Source organism: Taudactylus pleione, unplaced genomic scaffold (genome assembly GCF_031769625.1).
Source record: "Taudactylus pleione unplaced genomic scaffold, aTauple2 ptg000257l, whole genome shotgun sequence".
In the NCBI taxonomy this organism is placed as follows: Eukaryota; Metazoa; Chordata; class Amphibia; order Anura; family Myobatrachidae; genus Taudactylus; species Taudactylus pleione.
The window spans coordinates 635,510-654,263 of NW_028284659.1; the positions used below are offsets into that span (position 1 = coordinate 635,510).

At 46.9% G+C, this 18,754-nt stretch overlaps 1 protein-coding gene across 2 annotated transcripts in view; it reads left to right on the forward strand.

Moving 5' to 3' along the window:
- The first annotated feature begins 533 nt into the window (after positions 1-533).
- The window catches only part of TRNAU1AP (tRNA selenocysteine 1 associated protein 1), a 37,780-nt gene continuing 19,559 nt past the window's right edge, over positions 534-18,754 (forward strand). For both annotated transcript variants that reach the window (XM_088480884.1, XM_088480885.1), the window contains exons 1-2: positions 534-626; positions 11,889-11,986. In XM_088480884.1, coding sequence (XP_088337010.1) covers positions 600-626; positions 11,889-11,986 — 125 coding nt within the window. In that variant the 5' untranslated portion in view covers positions 534-599. The remainder of the gene's footprint in view (positions 627-11,888; positions 11,987-18,754) is intronic.

The window sequence follows — 18,754 nt, forward strand, 5'->3', positions numbered from 1 at the left end:
CAAGTGACAACAGCCAGCCCCTATGCAGTATGGACATTAAGCAGCCAGCCCCTATGCGCACACAGCACAGCGATCACAGCCCCCTCCTTCCTCTTCACTCTCCACAGACGGAATGAAAATGGCGGCGATCGCGAGACCTTTTATACCATCCAAAACCCACGAGAATCCAACAGCGGGATGATGACGTTTTGCCTTGTTTTGAGATCCGAGTTAGGCGGGAAAACCCGCTTGGATCGCTAAGTTCAGGTGGGTTCAGATTTCTGAGATCCGAGCCTGCTCATCTCTAATAATATATCTATATCTATATCTATATATCTATATATATACACACACACATAGGGGTGCAGTATATAGGTATATAGTATCTGTACTCTGTAGCATGATGATGATATTATACAGCCTGGCAGGGGCACTGTGGCAGCTGTGGGAGTCACCTGCTAGTACATGCTGGTCTCCGGGAAGATGGCCGCCGGCTGCTCCGGCACTGAAGACACATAACATAACACACGGTAACATCAGACTCTCCCCTACTAGCAGCACTGCACACCCGGAAGTCCACTGTAACCAATCAGCAGCGGGCAGTGCTGGGAGCGGGGAAGATGGCCAGCCTGTGGATGGGGGATGTGGTGAGTATGTCTGTGCCTGCAGGAGGGAGATACCCAGTGCCCTCCCCGGTACCCCCAGCTCTCAGTGTCCCACAGTGCCCTCTCCCCCTATATATCTCTATACCTGTACCCCCTCCCCCTCTATACCTCTATACCTGTACCCCCTCCCCCTCTATACCTCTATACCTGTACCCCCTCCCCCTCTATACCTGTACCCCATCCCCTATATATCTCTATACCTGTACCCCCTCCCTCTATACATCTCTATACCTGTACCCCATCCCCCTCTATACCTGTACCCCCTCCCCCTATATATCTCTATACCTGTACCCCCTCCCCCTATATATCTCTATACCTGTACCCCCTCCCCCTATATATCTCTATACCTGTACCCCCTCCCCCTATATATCTCTATTCCTGTACCCCCTCCCCCTATATATCTCTATACATGTACCCCCTCCCCCTATATATCTCTATACATGTACCCCCTCCCCCTATATATCTCTATACCTGTACCCCATCCCCCTATATATCTCTATACCTGTACCCCCTCCCCCTATATATCTCTATACCTGTACCCCCTCCCCCTATATATCTCTATACCTGTACCCCCTCCCCCTATATATCTCTATACCTGTACCCCCTCCCCCTATATATCTCTATACCTGTACCCCCTCCCCCTATATATCTCTATACCTGTACCCCCTCCCCCTATATATCTCTATACCTGTACCCCCTCCCCCTATATATCTCTATACCTGTACCCCCTCCCCCTATATATCTCTATACCTGTACCCCCTCCCCCTATATATCTCTATTCCTGTACCCCATCCCCCTATATATCTCTATACATGTACCCCATCCCCCTATATATCTCTATACATGTACCCCCTCCCCCTATATATCTCTATACCTGTACCCCCTCCCCCTATATATCTCTATACCTGTACCCCCTCCCCCTATATATCTCTATACCTGTACCCCCTCCCCCTATATATCTCTATACCTGTACCCCCTCCCCCTATATATCTCTATACCTGTACCCCCTCCCCCTATATATCTCTATACCTGTACCCCCTCCCCCTATATATCTCTATACCTGTACCCCCTCCCCCTATATATCTCTATACCTGTACCCCCTCCCCCTATATATCTCTATACCTGTACCCCCTCCCCCTATATATATCTATACCTGTACCCCCTCCCCCTATATATCTCTATACCTGTACCCCCTCCCCCTATATATCTCTATACCTGTACCCCCTCCCCCTATATATCTCTATACCTGTACCCCCCTCCCCCTATATATCTCTATACCTGTACCCCCTCCCCCTCTATATCTCTATATCTGTACCTCCTCCCCCTCTATATCTCTATACCTGTACCTCCTCCCCCTCTATATCTCTATACCTGTACCTCCTCCCCCTATATATCTCTATACCTGTACCCCCTCCCCCTCTATATCTCTATACCTGTACCTCCTCCCCCTCTATATCTCTATACATGTACCCCCTCCCCCTCTATATCTCTATACCTGTACCCCCTCTATATCTCTATACCTGTACCCCCTCCCCCTCTATATCTCTATACCTGTACCCCCTCCCCCTCTATATCTCTATACATGTACCCCATCCCCTATATATCTCTATACATGTACCTCTCCCTCCTATATATCTGTATACATGTACCCCCTCCCCCCCTATATACCTATACATGTACCCCTCTATATCTCTATACCACCTCCCCTATATATCTCTATACATGTACCCCATCCCCAATATATCTCTATACATGTACCTCTCCCTCCTATATATCTGTATACATGTACCCCCTCCCCAGCTATATACCTATACATGTACCCCTCTATATCTCTATACCCCCTCCCCTATATATCTCTATACCTGTACCCACACCCCTATATATCTATACATGTACCCCATCCCCTATATATCTCTATACATGTACCCCATCCCCTATATATCTCTATACCTGTACCCCATCCCCTATATATCTCTATACCTGTACCCCATCCCCTATATATCTCTATACCTGTACCCCATCCCCTATATATCTATACATGTACACCATCCCCTATATATCTCTATACCTGTACCCCTCCCACTATATATATATCTACACATGTACCCCTCCCTCCTATATATCTCTATACATGTACCCCATCCCCTATTTATCTCAATACATGTACCCCTAACCCCTATGTATCTATACATGTACCCCTCCCCCCTATGTATCTATACATGTACCCCTCCCCCCTATGTATCTATACATGTACCCCTCCCCCCTATGTATCTATACATGTACCCCTCCCCCCTATGTATCTATACATGTACCCCTCCCCCCTATATATCTATATACATGTACCCCATCCCCTATATATCTCTATACATGTACCCCTCCCCCTATATATCTATACATGTACCCCATCCCCTATATATCTATACATGTACCCCTCCCCCTATATATCTATACATGTACCCCTCCCCCTATATATCTCTATACATGTACCCCATCCCCTATATATCTCTATACATGTACCTCTCCCTCCTATATATCTGTATACATATACCCCCTCCCCCCTATATACCTATACATGTACCCCTCTATATCTCTATACCCCTTCCCCTATATATCTCTATACATGTACCCCATCCCCAATATATCTCTATACATGTACCCCATCCCCAATATATCTCTATACATGTACCCCATCCCCAATATATCTCTATGCCTGTACCCCATCCCCAATATATCTCTATACCTGTACCCCCTCCCCTATATATCTCTATACCCACTCCCCTATATATCTATACATGTACCCCATCCCCAATATATCTCTATACATGTACCTCATCCCCTATATATCTCTATACATCTACCCCATCCCCTATATATCTCTATACCCCCTCCCCTATATATCTCTATACATGTACCCCCTCCCCTATATATCTCTATACATGTACTCCATCCCCTAAATATCTCTATACCTGTACCCCCTCCCCTATATATCTCTATACCCACTCCCCTATATATCTATACATGTACCTCATCCCCTATATATCTCTATACATCTACCCCATTCCCTATATATCTCTATACATCTACCCCATCCCCTATATATCTCTATACCCCCTCCCCTATATATCTCTATACATGTACCCCCTCCCCTAAATATCTCTATACATGTACCCAATCCCCTATATATCTCTATACATGTACCCCTCTCCCCTATATCTCTATACATGTACCCCTCCCCCTATATAGCTATATACCTGTACACCATCCCCTATATATCTCTATACATGTACCCCATCCCCTATATATCTCTATACATGTACCCCTCCCCCTATTTATCTCTATACATGTACCCCTCCCCCTATATATCTCTATACATGTACCCCATCCCCTATATATCTATACACATGTATCCCTCCCTCTTTATATCTCTATACATGTACCCCTTCCTCTTTATATCTCTATACATGTACCCCTCCCCTATATATCTCTATACATGTAACCCTCCCCCTATATATATATATATATATATACATGTACCCCCTCCCCTATATATCTATACATGTACCCCCTCCCCTATGTATCTATACATGTACCCCTCCCCCTATATATCTCTATACATGTACCCCTCCCCCCTATATATCTCTATACATGTACCTCTCCCTCCTATATATCTCTATACATGTACCCCATCCCCTATATATCTATACACATGTATCCCTCCCTCTTTATATCTCTATACATGTACCCCTTCCTCTTTATATCTCTATACATGTACCCCTCCCCTATATATCTCTATACATGTAACCCTCCCCCTATATATATATACATGTACCCCCTCCCCTATATATCTATACATGTACCCCCTCCCCTATGTATCTATACATGTACCCCTCCCCCCTATATATCTCTATACATGTACCCCCTCCCCTATATATCTCTATACATGTACCCCATCCCCTAAATATCTCTATACCTGTACCCCCTCCCCTATATATCTCTATACCCACTCCCCTATATATCTATACATGTACCTCATCCCCTATATATCTCTAAACATCTACCCCATTCCCTATATATCTCTATACATCTACCCCATCCCCTATATATCTCTATACCCCCTCCCCTATATATCTCTATACATGTACCCCCTCCCCTATATATCTCTATACATGTACCCCATCCCCTAAATATCTCTATACATGTACCCCTCTCCCCTATATCTCTATACATGTACCCCTCCCCCTATATAGCTATATACCTGTACACCATCCCCTATATATCTCTATACATGTACCCCATCCCCTATATATCTCTATACATGTACCCCTCCCCCTATTTATCTCTATACATGTACCCCTCCCCCTATATATCTCTATACATGTACCCCATCCCCTATATATCTATACACATGTATCCCTCCCTCTTTATATCTCTATACATGTACCCCTTCCTCTTTATATCTCTATACATGTACCCCTCCCCTATATATCTCTATACATGTAACCCTCCCCCTATATATATATACATGTACCCCCTCCCCTATATATCTATACATGTACCCCCTCCCCTATGTATCTATACATGTACCCCTCCCCCCTATATATCTCTATACATGTACCCCTCCCCCCTATATATCTCTATACATGTACCCCTCCCCCTATATATCTCTACACATGTACCCCTCCCCCTATATATCTCTACACATGTACCCCTCCCTCTTTATATCTCTACACATGTACCCCTCCACCTATATATCTCTACACATGTACCCCTCCACCTATATATCTCTATACATGTACCCACTCCCCCTATATATCTCTACACATGTACCCCTCCCCCTTTATATCTCTATACATGTACCCCTCCCCTATATATCTATACATGTACCCCTCCCCCTATATATCTCTATACATGTACCCACTACCCCTATATATCTATACATGTACCCCTTCCCATATATATATATATATATATATATACACACACATGTACCCCCTCCCCCATATATCTCTATACATGTACCCCTCCCCCCTATATCTCTATACATGTACCCCTCCCCCTATATGTCTGTAGGCATGTACCCTCCCCCTATATGTCTGTAGGTGTGTACCCCTCCCCCTATATATCTCTATACATGTACCCCTCCCCCTATATGTCTGTAGGCGTGTACCCCTCCCCCTATATGTCTGTAGGCGTGTACCCCTCCCCCTATATATCTCTATGCATGTACCCCTCCCCCTATATGTCTGTCGGCGTGTACCTTACCTCCCTCCCATACATTTATACAGTGTATTTATAAATGTATACCTAGATCAAGGGCCTTTTTAGCGTGCCATTATAAGACAATTACGTTGAACATAGTGAAATAATGGGGTGTATTTACTAAAGTGAGTTTTTAGAAGTGATTTTGCCCATAGCAACCAATCACATTCTAATTATCTAGCACCTTCTAGAAGATAATAGCTATAATCTGGTTGCTGGGCAACATCTCCACTTCTAAAAACTCTCACTTTAGTACAGTGCATCCGGAAAGTATTCACAACGCTTCACTTTTTCCACATTTTGTTATGTTACAGCCTTATTCCAAAATGCAATAAATTCATTTTTGTCCTTAAAATTCTACACACAATACCCCATAATGACAATGTGTAAAAGGTTTTTTGCAAATTTAATAAAAAAAATAAAAAACTAAGAAATCACATGTACATAAGTATTCACAACCTTTGCTTAATACTTTGTTGATGCACCTTTGGCAGCAATTACAGCCTCAAGTCTTTTTGAATATGATGCCACAAGCTTGGCACACCTATCTTTGGGCAGTTTCGCCCATTCCTCTTTCAGCACCTCTCAAGCTCCGTCAGGTTGGATGGGAAGCGTCGGAGCACAGCCATTTTCAGATCTCTCCAGAGATTTTCAATCAGATTCAAGTCTGGGCTCTGGCTGGGCCACTCAAGGACATTCACAGAGTTGTCCTGAAGCCACTTCCTTTCATATCTTGGCTGTGTGCTCAGGGTCGTTGTCCTGCTGAAAGATGAACCAGTCTGAGGTCAAGATTGCTCTGGATCAGGTTTTCATCCAGGATGTCTCTGTACTTTGCTGTGTTCATCTTTCCCTCTATCCTGACTAGTCTCCCAGTTCCTGCCGCTGTAAAACATCCCCACAGCATGATGCTGCCACCACCATGCTTCACTGTAGGGATGGTATTGGCCTGGTGATGAGCGGTGCCTGGTTTCCTCCAAACATAACACCTGGCATTCACGCCAAAGAGTTCAATCTTTGTCTCATCAGACCAGAGAATTTTGTTTCTCATGGTCTGAGAGTCCTTCAGGTGCATTTTGGCAAACTCCAGGCAGGCTGGTGCTTTTTACTAAGGAGTGGCTTCGGTCTGGCCACTCTACCATACAGCCCTGATTGGTGGATTGCTGCAGAGATGGTTGTCCTTCTGGAAGATTCTCCTCTCTTCACAGAGGAATGCTGTCGCTCTGACAGAGTGACCATCGGGTTCTTGGTCACCTCCCTGACTAGGGCCCTTCTCACACGATCGCTCAGTTTAGACGGCCGGCCAACTCTAAAAAGAGTCCTGGTGGTTCTGAACTTCTTCCATTCATGGATGATGGAGGCCACTGTGCTCATTGGACCTTCAAAGCAGGAGATAATTTTCTGTACCCTACCCCAGATTTGTGCCTCAAGACAATATTGTCTCGGAGGTCTACAGACAATTCCTTGGACTTCATGCTTGGTTTGTGCTCTGGCCTGCACTGTCAAGTGTGGGACCTTAATATAGACAGGTGTATGCCTTTCAAAATCATGTCCAATCAACTGAATTTACCACAGATGGACTCCAATTAAAGGCCCCCATACATAAGAGATTGATTGCAGCAATCGTGCAATTTGCAATCGATTGTGTATAAAAATCTTTACCTTTTTCAGTCGATTGTGGCAATTGTGCAATCGATTGAAAAAGGGAAAGATTTTTATACACAATCGATTGCAAATTGCATGATTGCTGCAATCAATCTCTGATGTATGGGGGCCTTAAGCTGTAGGAACATCTCAAGGATGATCAGTGGAAACAGGATGCACCTGACCTCAAATTTGAGCTTCATGGCAAAGGCTGTGAATACTTATATACATGTGATTTCTTAGTTTTTTGTTTTTTTTTTAATTAAATTTGCAAAAGTCTCAAAAAAAAACTTTACACGTTGTCATTATGGGGTATTGTGTGTGGAATTTTGAGGACAAAAATGATTTTATTCCATTTTGGAATTAGGCTGTAACATAACAAAATGTGGAACCAGTGAAGCGCTGTGATTACTTTCCGGATGCACTGTGTATAATATTAATATATATATATTTATTTATTTATTTATTTATTACCAGTTATTTATATAGCGCACACATATTCCGCAGCGCTTTACAGAGAATATATATATATATATACCCCAATGTGTCTGTCACCATTACAGCAACCTCCCAGCAATTAGGTCATGGTTCTTTGCAGAGTGTAACTTACTCTATGAAACACTAAAACTAATGAAAAATATCTTGAACTAAACATGTTTTTAATTAATTTAGATTGTTCTTTTACTCCCTGTGTTGAGAAGCTGCACTGATGTGTACAGGTGGGGTCTGCAGACGAGAGTCCCTAGCCTCCATCCCCTCTGTCCTTCTCATTTTATAGTCCTGCTCCCTATTCTCCTCACTGTTACTAATGGATGTGATATCTGTGCTTCTCATATCATAGTCCCGGTCCCTATTCTCCTCAGATACCGGCCCTGGCCTCACTCTCTCCTCCTCATGGTCTGTCCCGGTCCCTATTCTCCTCAGATACTGGCCCTGGCCTCGCTCTCTCCTCCTCATGGTCTGTCCCTGCTCCCTATTCTCCTCAGATACTGGCCCTGGCCTCGCTCTCTCCTCCCCATGGTCTGTTCCTGCTCCCTATTCTCCTCAGATACTGACCCTGGCCTCGCGCTCTCCTCCTCATGGTCTGTCCCTGCTCCCTATTCTTCTCAGATACTGACCCTGGCCTCGCGCTCTCCTCCTCATGGTCTGTCCCTGCTCCCTATTCTCCTCAGATACTGGCCCTGGCCTCGCTCTCTCCTCCTCATGGTCTGTCCCTGCTCCCTATTCTCCTCAGATACTGGCCCTGGCCTCGCTCTCTCCTCCTCATGGTCTGTCCCTGCTCCCTATTCTCCTCAGATGCTGGCCCTGGCCTCGCTCTCTCCTCCTCATGGTCTGTCCCTGCTCCCTATTCTCCTCAGATACTGGCCCTGGCCTCGCTCTCTCCTCCTCATGGTCTGTCCCTGCTCCCTATTCTCCTCAGATACTGACCCTGGCCTCGCGCTCTCCTCCTCATGGTCTGTCCCTGCTCCCTATTCTTCTCAGATACTGGCCCTGGCCTCGCTCTCTCCTCCTCTTGGTCTGTCCCTGCTCCCTATTCTCCTCAGATACTGGCCCTGGCCTCGCTCTCTCCTCCTCATGGTCTGTCCCTGCTCCCTATTCTCCTCAGATGCTGGCCCTGGCCTCGCTCTCTCCTCCTCATGGTCTGTCCCCTGCTCCCTATTCTCCTCAGATACTGGCCCTGGCCTCGCTCTCTCCTCCTCATGGTCTGTCCCTGCTCCCTATTCTCCTCAGATACTGGCCCTGGCCTCGCTCTCTCCTCCTCATGGTCTGTCCCTGCTCCCTATTCTCCTCAGATACTGGCCCTGGCCTCGCTCTCTCCTCCTCATGGTCTGTCCCTGCTCCCTATTCTCCTCAGATACTGGCCCTGGCCTCGCTCTCTCCTCCTCGTGGTCTGTCCCTGCTCCCTATTCTCCTCAGATACTGGCCCTGGCCTCGCTCTCTCCTCCTCGTGGTCTGTCCCTGCTCCCTATTCTCCTCAGATACTGGCCCTGGCCTCGCTCTCTCCTCCTCGTGGTCTGTCCCTGCTCCCTATTCTCCTCAGATACTGGCCCTGGCCTCACTCTCTCCTCCTCATGGTCTGTCCCTGCTCCCTATTCTCCTCAGATACTGGCCCTGGCCTCGCTCTCTCCTCCTCATGGTCTGTCCCTGCTCCCTATTCTCCTCAGATACTGGCCCTGGCCTCACTCCTCCTTATGGTCTGTCCCTGCTCCCTATTCTCCCCAGATACTGGCCCTGGCCTCGCTCTCTCCTCCTCATGGTCTGTCCCTGCTCCCTATTCTCCTCAGATACTGACCCTGGCCTCGCTCTCTCCTCCTCAGGGTCTGTCCCTGCTCAATATTCTCCCCAGATATTGGCCCTGGCCTCGCTCTCCTCCTCAGGGTCTGTCCCTGCTCAATATTCTCCCCAGATATTGGCCCTGGCCTCACTCTCCTCCTCATGGTCTCTCCCTGCTCCCTATTCTCCTCAGATACTGGCCCTGGCCTCGCTCTCTGCTCCTCATGGTCTGTCCCTGCTCCCTATTCTCAGATACTGGCCTTGCAGCTTCGTGAGGTGCAAAAAGAGTGGAGAGTCCGGTTTGTTGAGCGCCATAATGATTTTTTGGGCGTCAAAGCTTACTTCTTTAGACGGGTATAGCCCGGTGCTTTTGGCTGCAATAAGTACTAATGGGTGCCCTAACTGAATTGCCCTGTCAGGCGCCTATTTGTGTAGGCACCCAGCAGGGGGTGCGAAAAACACCTGAATCCATCCAGTCCCCAAACCTTCATCTAATCATACACTATCCTTGTCCTTATGCTCATAAGATACCATGGTCTCTGCTTCCTTCAGGCCAGATGCTGCCTTCGGTCATTGGCTTGTCAGCCCTGTGTCTAGGCTTGGGTTGGAGGTCCCAGGCTGGATCGGCGGGATGGCCTAGGGACGAGCGGGGCTCCCATTCTCTTGGAGGTTTATCGCTGCTATTGCGGGGGACTAGTGGTGAATCGAAGATGCCAAACTGCAGTCCGTCGACGGACCTAATTGGGGAAGATGGCTGGCCGCATTTGGCCCGCAGGTTCTGTGATAACAGCAGGATCCCCATACCTCTGCCTGATAGACAGGCAGAAGCGTATGGGGAGCGGGGACAGCCTGCATTCCCGGCAACGGGGACGTGTCACCCCTTTTTTCGGGAGCATTGAGGCCAGAGTCTGCATCGGTGGGCGCAGTTCCTGCCCTCACAGCTGCCACAGCCTGCCCAGGCCAAGGGAAAAACCATCAATGGTTGCGATGGTGACCCCAGACACTGACCGCAAATGCCGCAAGGAGGCGTCCGTTTCCTCCTGCTGCACTTACATGTGAGAGGGACGTACTTGCGCATCCCCTAGTGTGCGCGGCTCTGCAGCTCCGCCAATCCCTGAATCAGGCCTTGTGTTCCGGCACCGTCTCTGTATGTATGTGCTATTTGATTGGAGGATTGAGTCTGACTTCTGTGCCGTGCGATTTTATAATAATATTACTACTATTTTTTGCATATGTTACATGTGGTTTTCATTGGGTTTTGTTTAATATGTAATTCACGTGTTTTATTCAAATATTTTTTATTTGTGCTTCAATAGTTATTTATTATGTGCTTTACGTTTATTGTAAATTCTCTAACATTCCTGTGTGTGTGTGTGTTTAGTGATTTTGTTACAGTAAGTTATTTCATTGATTATATACATTGCAGCAGCTGTTGGTTGTTTGTGGTGTCTAACGGCCCAGTCTTGTTTTCTGTGTTACCGCCATGTGCGTCCTGCTGTATATATCTAGGCTTGAGTACTGCTCGGCGTAGGAGAGACGCCCTCGGGATCAGTGACATCACTATAACAATGTGTTACCTAGGTCTCCTTTAGTGGAAATAGGGAGCAGAATGTTGAATATGAGCCCTGGCGTCTAATATGTATAATACGCATCCCCTTACATCTGTGGAACACTTGGCGTTTCTAATGCTGCTCTCACTTGGACCTGCGATTTCGGGGGGAGAGCCATTAGATGCAGTTATTGTTCCTTTAAAGCTAACGGCCATCTTGCCAAACTCGCACCGGTGCCTGCAGAGTGCAGGCTGTTACCTTATTATTACATTTGGGCTAGGCGTGTTCCTTTCCTGGTCCCTTACTCTGTGTTCTGGGGGTTTAATAACTAAGCGATTTGCCGGTCCCGATATGACGGAGGGATTTCATGTATACAGAATAAGCTGCAGGCGCGAGAAGAACAAGATCCTGCCCCCTAAATCGGAAATCCATAATGAAGTAGATCATCTCAGCTTCACCCCACCTGGCGCCAACATCAAGGTGACTTCAGTAATGTGACGTTTTCTGTATTGATTGACAGATGGATGAGAATATGGATGAGAGCTTCATAATGCAGGCGTTCCAAGCCATGGGCGAGGCGGTAATGAGTGTCAAGATCATACGGAACCGCTTCACAGGGTGAGAAGGATTGGGGGTGACGAGAATAATGTTTTAATTTTGTTAATAATGGTTTTTATTGAAAGTTTAATACAAAGAAATGGGGATACAGAAGGGAAGAGGGGGAAGCCAGAAATATTGCATAACACAATATAAATCAATTGATCTTGGTCAATAATGTTTTCATTTTTTTGGTTGGAGGGGGGAGTGTCCTTCCATGTGTTCCTACAAACCTGATCCAAGCAGCTGGGTTCCCACCAGGCTTGTTGATAACAATGAAAGTGTATCTATCTGTCTATCTCACACATACGAGGGGTGTGCAGTAAGTTTCCGGATGCACAAAAAGTGTTCTATTTACAAAGTGAACGTTACATTTTTTGTGTCCACCAGAGGATTTTATGCAAAGCTGCAATGCGCTGAAACCACTTGGACCAGCCCAATGCAGGTATGTCTTCTACATGCTGGATGAAGGTCTCCGGTGACTCAAAACAAATTCCATGTATCTTGCGCTTAATCTGTGGCAACATTAAGAAGCTGCAGGGGACCAGGTCTGGATTGTATGGCGGATGGCCAAGCTCCTGGACTTGTGGGCAGGTGCATTGTCTTGATGGAGAGGGGAACCACGACTGGGAGTTCCTGGAGGGCGCCTTGAAATGGCTTCCAGCACTTGCAGAAGGCCGTGGTTAGCGTACCGGTACCCAGTGATGGTGTGCTGCAGCACTAGTGGTATGGTAGCTACACGACCAGTCTTGGCCACAAAAACAGCCACCATCTGCTTGTCTAAACTGTGCTTACTTCGGACCTTCTGTGGTGGAGCACTTCCAACTGTGGCCTACTGGGCAGACTGTTGCTTGGTCTCTGGGTGGAAATTGTAGCTCCAGGATTCATCACCACTGATCTCCCAGACAGAGCTTGAGCGACCACCATCAAATGAAGTCACCCGAGCCATCTCCTGCTGTCCAGTCTGCTGATGGGGCACCCAGCGTGCAGAAACCTTGCTCAGGCCAAGATGCTTATCTCCGTCTTCTCTAATTGGACCATGGTCACCCTGAAGTTCACCTCATCTATGGCCTGCACTGCGGCAATGTTGTCCTAGAAGATGGCAGACATAAGTCGGCAGCAGCGCTCAACGTCTCCTGTGATGAAATTCTCCAAACCACTCAAACACAGTTGATTCGGGACGGCACTTTCTCCACAAAACCAGTCGGAGAAAACTCACCTGCTGTCACAGACCACTCTTGTAGTGGTAGAAGGTCCAGTGGCCCCTGTTGAGCTCCATATAACAGGTTTGGGAAGGAAGTGAACAAGCTGACTTCTTCTGTGTGCAGTGCTGCTTATATACGGTTCTGTGTCCTGGCATTTAACTATAGTTAGAGATTACAGGTCACAACCAGACTGTCAGATTGTGAAACTTATCACACACCCCTCATACACACATACACACACACACACACACACACGTATGTACACACGCACATACACGTACTCACATGAGCTGTGACACTAAAAATGATGTTTCCAGTCAGAATGTCAACGTTTAACACTAGTACATTAGTGTTCCCTCTAGCTCCGGCGGCAGGCAGGGCGCGGGAGCCAGAGAGGGCAATCTAGTGCGCGCGCGCGCGTCCGAAAAGGGGGCGTGGTCATGAAAAGGGGGCGTGTCTATAAGACGCGTCCCCTTTTCGTCATACTTGGGGGCGTGCCCGGCACTTACGGACATGCCGGGCAGCCCCAAAGCGCTGCAGAAAGGGATAATAGACATGCGCCCGGCGTCTATTCTCCGGCGGTGACCGGGTCACCGCATGTTTCTCCACCCGCGGGACACTGCGTCCTGCGGGTGAGAACGGCTCCAGCAGGCTGTTAGGGCAGAGCGCTTTTTGCCCTCCTCCTGGAGGGCAGGGTGCTTTTTGCCCTCCAGAAGGAGGGCAGGGCGCCGCGCCCCGCTAAAACAGCCTAGCGGGAACGCTAGTACATTACTTGATCCATCTGGGGGGTGCAATTAGCTCTGGGTTATGTATAGTGAGCTGTGCAGTCGGGCACTAAGACTGGCTCCCACCTCCTATATAACCTCTCCCCTTTCACTAGAACCTCAGTCTTTTTTTTAGTTCCTTGGAGTAAGTCACTAGATAGGTCCTGGCTTTTAGTCAGGTGTATTCCTGTTTAGGTGCTTAGTTGCTGGCAGCAGGTGACGAGCACTAGCAGAGTAGGAGTTAGATAGAATAGAGGTTTGTGTGAACCCTAAATCCCACTCTAAAGACGGCCGCAGGGTCTCTATCCATACCAGACACATCTGAGGGGTCCGCTGGCAAAAAGCTAGATATATTTCTACATGCAAAAACCTTGTTTGCTATATTACTGCTTCCCGGCACACCGCTTTAGCAGAGCGGCTGGACACGTTACTACTCACGTGGCAGCAGCTGTTATAGAACAGAGCATGCTGCCAGCTTTTGGGGAGGGCGGCTCGTTGGCCACGCTCCTAAGACGCGGCGCCACTGCACATGCAGGCGGGCGGTCTATGATGTCATCACTAAGAGTCGCTGTGCATCAGGCAAACCGTGTGGATCTCCGGAGGGAGGCACCGGCGGCTAGGGAACGCCTATGATGACGTCAGGTGTCCTGAATAAAACGGGACACCCGACGGCATGCCCGGTCACGCCCCATGCATTTGAGTGACAGCAGGCTCACGGGGCTTCACAGGCCACGCCCCAAACACTATTTTGGCTGATGTTTGAGCGCTGCTGGAGACCTGCTTTGCTAAGACCCCCTGCAAATTACAGGGTGATGGCTCTTATCAGATAAGCAGTTAAACTAGGATTATTACTTTTGATATTAACCTGGTGATATATGGTGGTCTTATAGCATTGTTGAATAATGCTTTTTTTTTTTTTTTCTAATCAGTCCTACACTTTTCCAGAGGATTTCTGTATCTGTATTGGTGAGACTTGTCTTTCTCTCTTAGTATGCCAGACAAGGGTTCCAAAAAACAGGGATCAGTCACTTTTTATACTTGAACAAAATGTGATAAAAACTTGTCAACAAGGTTGCACTCTGTGCTGGTTGTTCACAGGGAGATTCATTACCGGGAAGTTCGGCTGAACAGTCGGTGATGTCTGATTGGGCCAGGTCTATGGCTGAGGTCATAGGTGAATTATGTCACTCTCAGGCAAATTATATGTTACCCTGTGCTCAAACCCTGTACTCCTTCTTTGTCTGATCTCTCGGTAGAGCCCAGATGGGCCCAGAATATGGGACGATGTCTCGCTCAGATGGCTGCATCCCTAAATAAAATGGTAACATCAGCAGGGGCCACTAACGTCAGCTGGGGCTGTTAAGAGACGTTCAGGCCATTCCTCAGTGGATTTTCCTGGAGATCAGGCTTCAGCCGCCACTTCCCAGGAAGAAGGGGACTTGGATTATGACTGGGAAGACACTTCAAACTGGGAGGAGGACTCCCATTCTTATTCTGGGCTGTCTATGCTGGTAAATAGGGTCCGGGAGAGGCAGCTATTCCATTGACCAGTTACAGGTTTCTTCTTACATTTAAAGAAAGAAACTCATCTGTTTTCCCAGAATTTTCACATTTTGGAGAAATATTAAAAGAAGCCTGGTCACACCTGATTCCAAATTTCATATTCCAAAGAAATTTAAGTATCTTTATCCTTCTTCGGAAGACGATACCAAGCCTTGGGAAATTCCACCCATGGTGGATGCTCTTATTGCTAGGTTGGTCAGGAATACTGTTATACCCACAAAGCAGTCTGTAACACCTAAGGTTCCTATGGATAGGAAGAATGAGGCTGTACTTAAGTCTATATTCACTTTGTCAGGAGTCTCGCTGCGGCCTGTTCTGGCCAGCGCCTGGGTGATAAAGGCGATCAATTCCTGGATGGTCCAGATGATTGCTGGGTTTCAATCGGAGGATTTGTCTGAAGCTAGTGCTTTAGCTGATCAAATTTCGGAGGCTCTGACCTATATAGGTGATGCTATATTAGACACTATTCATGTACAGTCTCATATTTCCGCCAGACATTCTCTTTGGCTTAAAACATGGAAGGCAGACATAGAGTCCAAGCATGCTTTAGAGGCACTGCCTTTTGAAGGAGGTTTTCTGTTTGGTCCATAATTAATTAAAATTATTTCTCAGGTCATGAGAGGTAAAAGTCCCTTACCTTCCCGTATCAACACCAAAACCAAAATCTCCTCGGTTGCGTTTCTTTCGACGCAAGGCAGGGGCAGCTTTCAGATCTTCTGGGATATGCCTAGGGGTCCCCGTAGAGGTGCCTTCAGGGGGCGTGGTGTCTCCGTCACCTGTCACCTTTCTGCTTAGTCAGCACGTCAATCCACATGACTGTCACTGGAATGGCCTCCGGATGCTTTACTGTTGGCATGACACAGGACAAAGACTTTGGAGGATGGCCTGGTGTCAAGAATGGCAGCAAAGAAGCCACTTCTCTCCAGGAAAAACATCAGGGACAGACTGATATTCTGCAAAAGGTGCAGGGATTGAACTGCTGAGGACTCGGGTAAAGTTATTTTCTCTGATGAATCCCCTTTCAGATTGTTTGGGGCATCTGGAAAAACGCTTATCCGGAGAAGGAAAGGTGAGCGCTACCATCAGTCCTGTGTCATGCCAACAGTAAAGCATCCTGAGACCATTCATGTGTGGGGTTGCTTCTCAGCCAAGGGAGTGGGATCACTCACAATTTTGCCTAAGAGCACAGCCATGAATAAAGAATGGTACCAAAACATCCTCCAAGAGCAACTTCTCCCAACCATCCAAGAACAGTTTGGTGAGGAACAATGCCTTTTCCAGCATGATGGAGCACCTTGCCATAAGGCAAAAGTGATAACTTAGTGGCTCGGGGAACAAAACATCGAAATTTTTAGTCCATGGCCTGGAAACTCCCCAGACCTTAATTCCATTTAGAACTTGTGGTCAATCTTCAAGAGGCGGGTGCACAAACAAAAACCCACAAATTCTGACAAACTCCAAGCATTGATTAGGCAAGAATGGGTGGCCATCAGTCAGTATGTGGCCCAGAAGTTGATTGACAGCATGTCAGGGCGAATTGCAGAGGTCTTGAAAAAGAAGGGTCAACACTGCAAATATTCACTCTTTGCATAAACTTACTGTAATTGTCAATAAAAGCCTCTGACACTTAGGAAATGCTGTAATGTTACCTCAGTATACCATAGTAACATCTGACACTTATGTAATGCTGTAATGTTACCTCAGTATACCATAGTAACATCTGACACTTATGTAATGCTGTAATGTTACCTCAGTATACCATAGTAACATCTGACAAAAAGGTCTAAAAACACTGACGCAGCAAACTTTGTGAAAACCAATACTTGTGTCATTCTCATAACATTTGGCCACTGCTGAACATTCCAGGGGTGGACAACGGGGAGGTGGACTTCTTAAGTCGCCACAGTGTGCATCCAGGTGAATGGGAATTGCACTAGGATGGGTTTGGGGATCTGCATACATTGATATAATGGCTTCCCGTCTCAACAAGAAACTTCCAAGGTACAGATCTCGGTCCTGGGATTCTCACGCAGCCCTGGTGGATGCCAGGACATCGCCTTGGGTGCTCCTACTAGGATACATCTCTCCTCCTCTGGTAATGTTACCAAGGGTACCTCAGCGGATTAGATCAGTGGCACGGCCGGTCATTCTGGTGGCTCCAGACTGACCGCGCCATCATTGGTACACAATTCTTTGGAACAAGTTGACAGATGTCCCATATCGTCTGCTCCTACGTCCAGATCTGTTACTTCAGGGTCCATGCTGTCACCCCGATTTGCCTCGCTTGACTTTGACAGCATGGTTCTTGAATCCAACATCTTTGAGGGCCAAAGGGTTTTCAGAACCTGTTGTAAATACCATGATACAGGCTCGCAAACCAGTCACTTCCCAGATTTATCATCTGATATAGAAGATATATATTTCTTGGTGTGAACGACACAAGTTCAAACCTGAAAGGTTCCGAGTGTCTCGTCTTTTCTGCAAGATGCGTTGGTTAAGGGTCTTAGATTGTCCTCTCTTAAGGAACAAATTTTAGATCCTGTAATCCTGTTTCAAAGGAAATTGGCCACCATTCCTGAAGTTCAGACCTTCTTGCAGGGTGTTCTACGCATACAGTTTCCTTCTGTCCTGTCGGTTCCTCCTTGGGAATTGAATTTAGTTTTTGGAGGCACCTCAAAAGGCACCTTTTGATGCATTGGAATCTGTAGAATTGCGAGATATCACTTTTGAAGGTTGTTTTCCTTTTGTCCATTGCCTCGGCCAGAAAAGTATCTGCGTTAGCGGCTCTTTCTGGTAAATCTCCACTTCTCATTTTTCATGAGGATAGGGTAGTTAAGCACTAAACCTTCCTTTCTCCTGAAAGTGGTATCAGTTTTCCATATTAACCAGGATATCGTCCTTCCAGCTTTTCACCAGGTTTCAGTGTCAAGTGAAGCTTCTTCCTTAGCACTGTTGGATGTCACGTACGTGCGTTAACGCATTTACTTGGAGCGCACTGCGTCTTTAATATGTACAGATTCTTTGTTGGTTTTTGTCTTGCTTTGGTAGATCCCAGAGGTATTGACATCCCCCAGATGGATGATAAAGGAAATACTATTTTTACTCTCAGTAAAATCTCTTACTTGGAGTCCATCTGGGGGATGCTGGGATCCTCCTATGTTTGGTTTCATACTAGTTACCTGTTGGGTTTCTGGTTTTCTCTGTTCTTCTGTGGGTCCTTCCCCAGCTTTGTTAAACATAGCCTGAGGTTCTAGTGG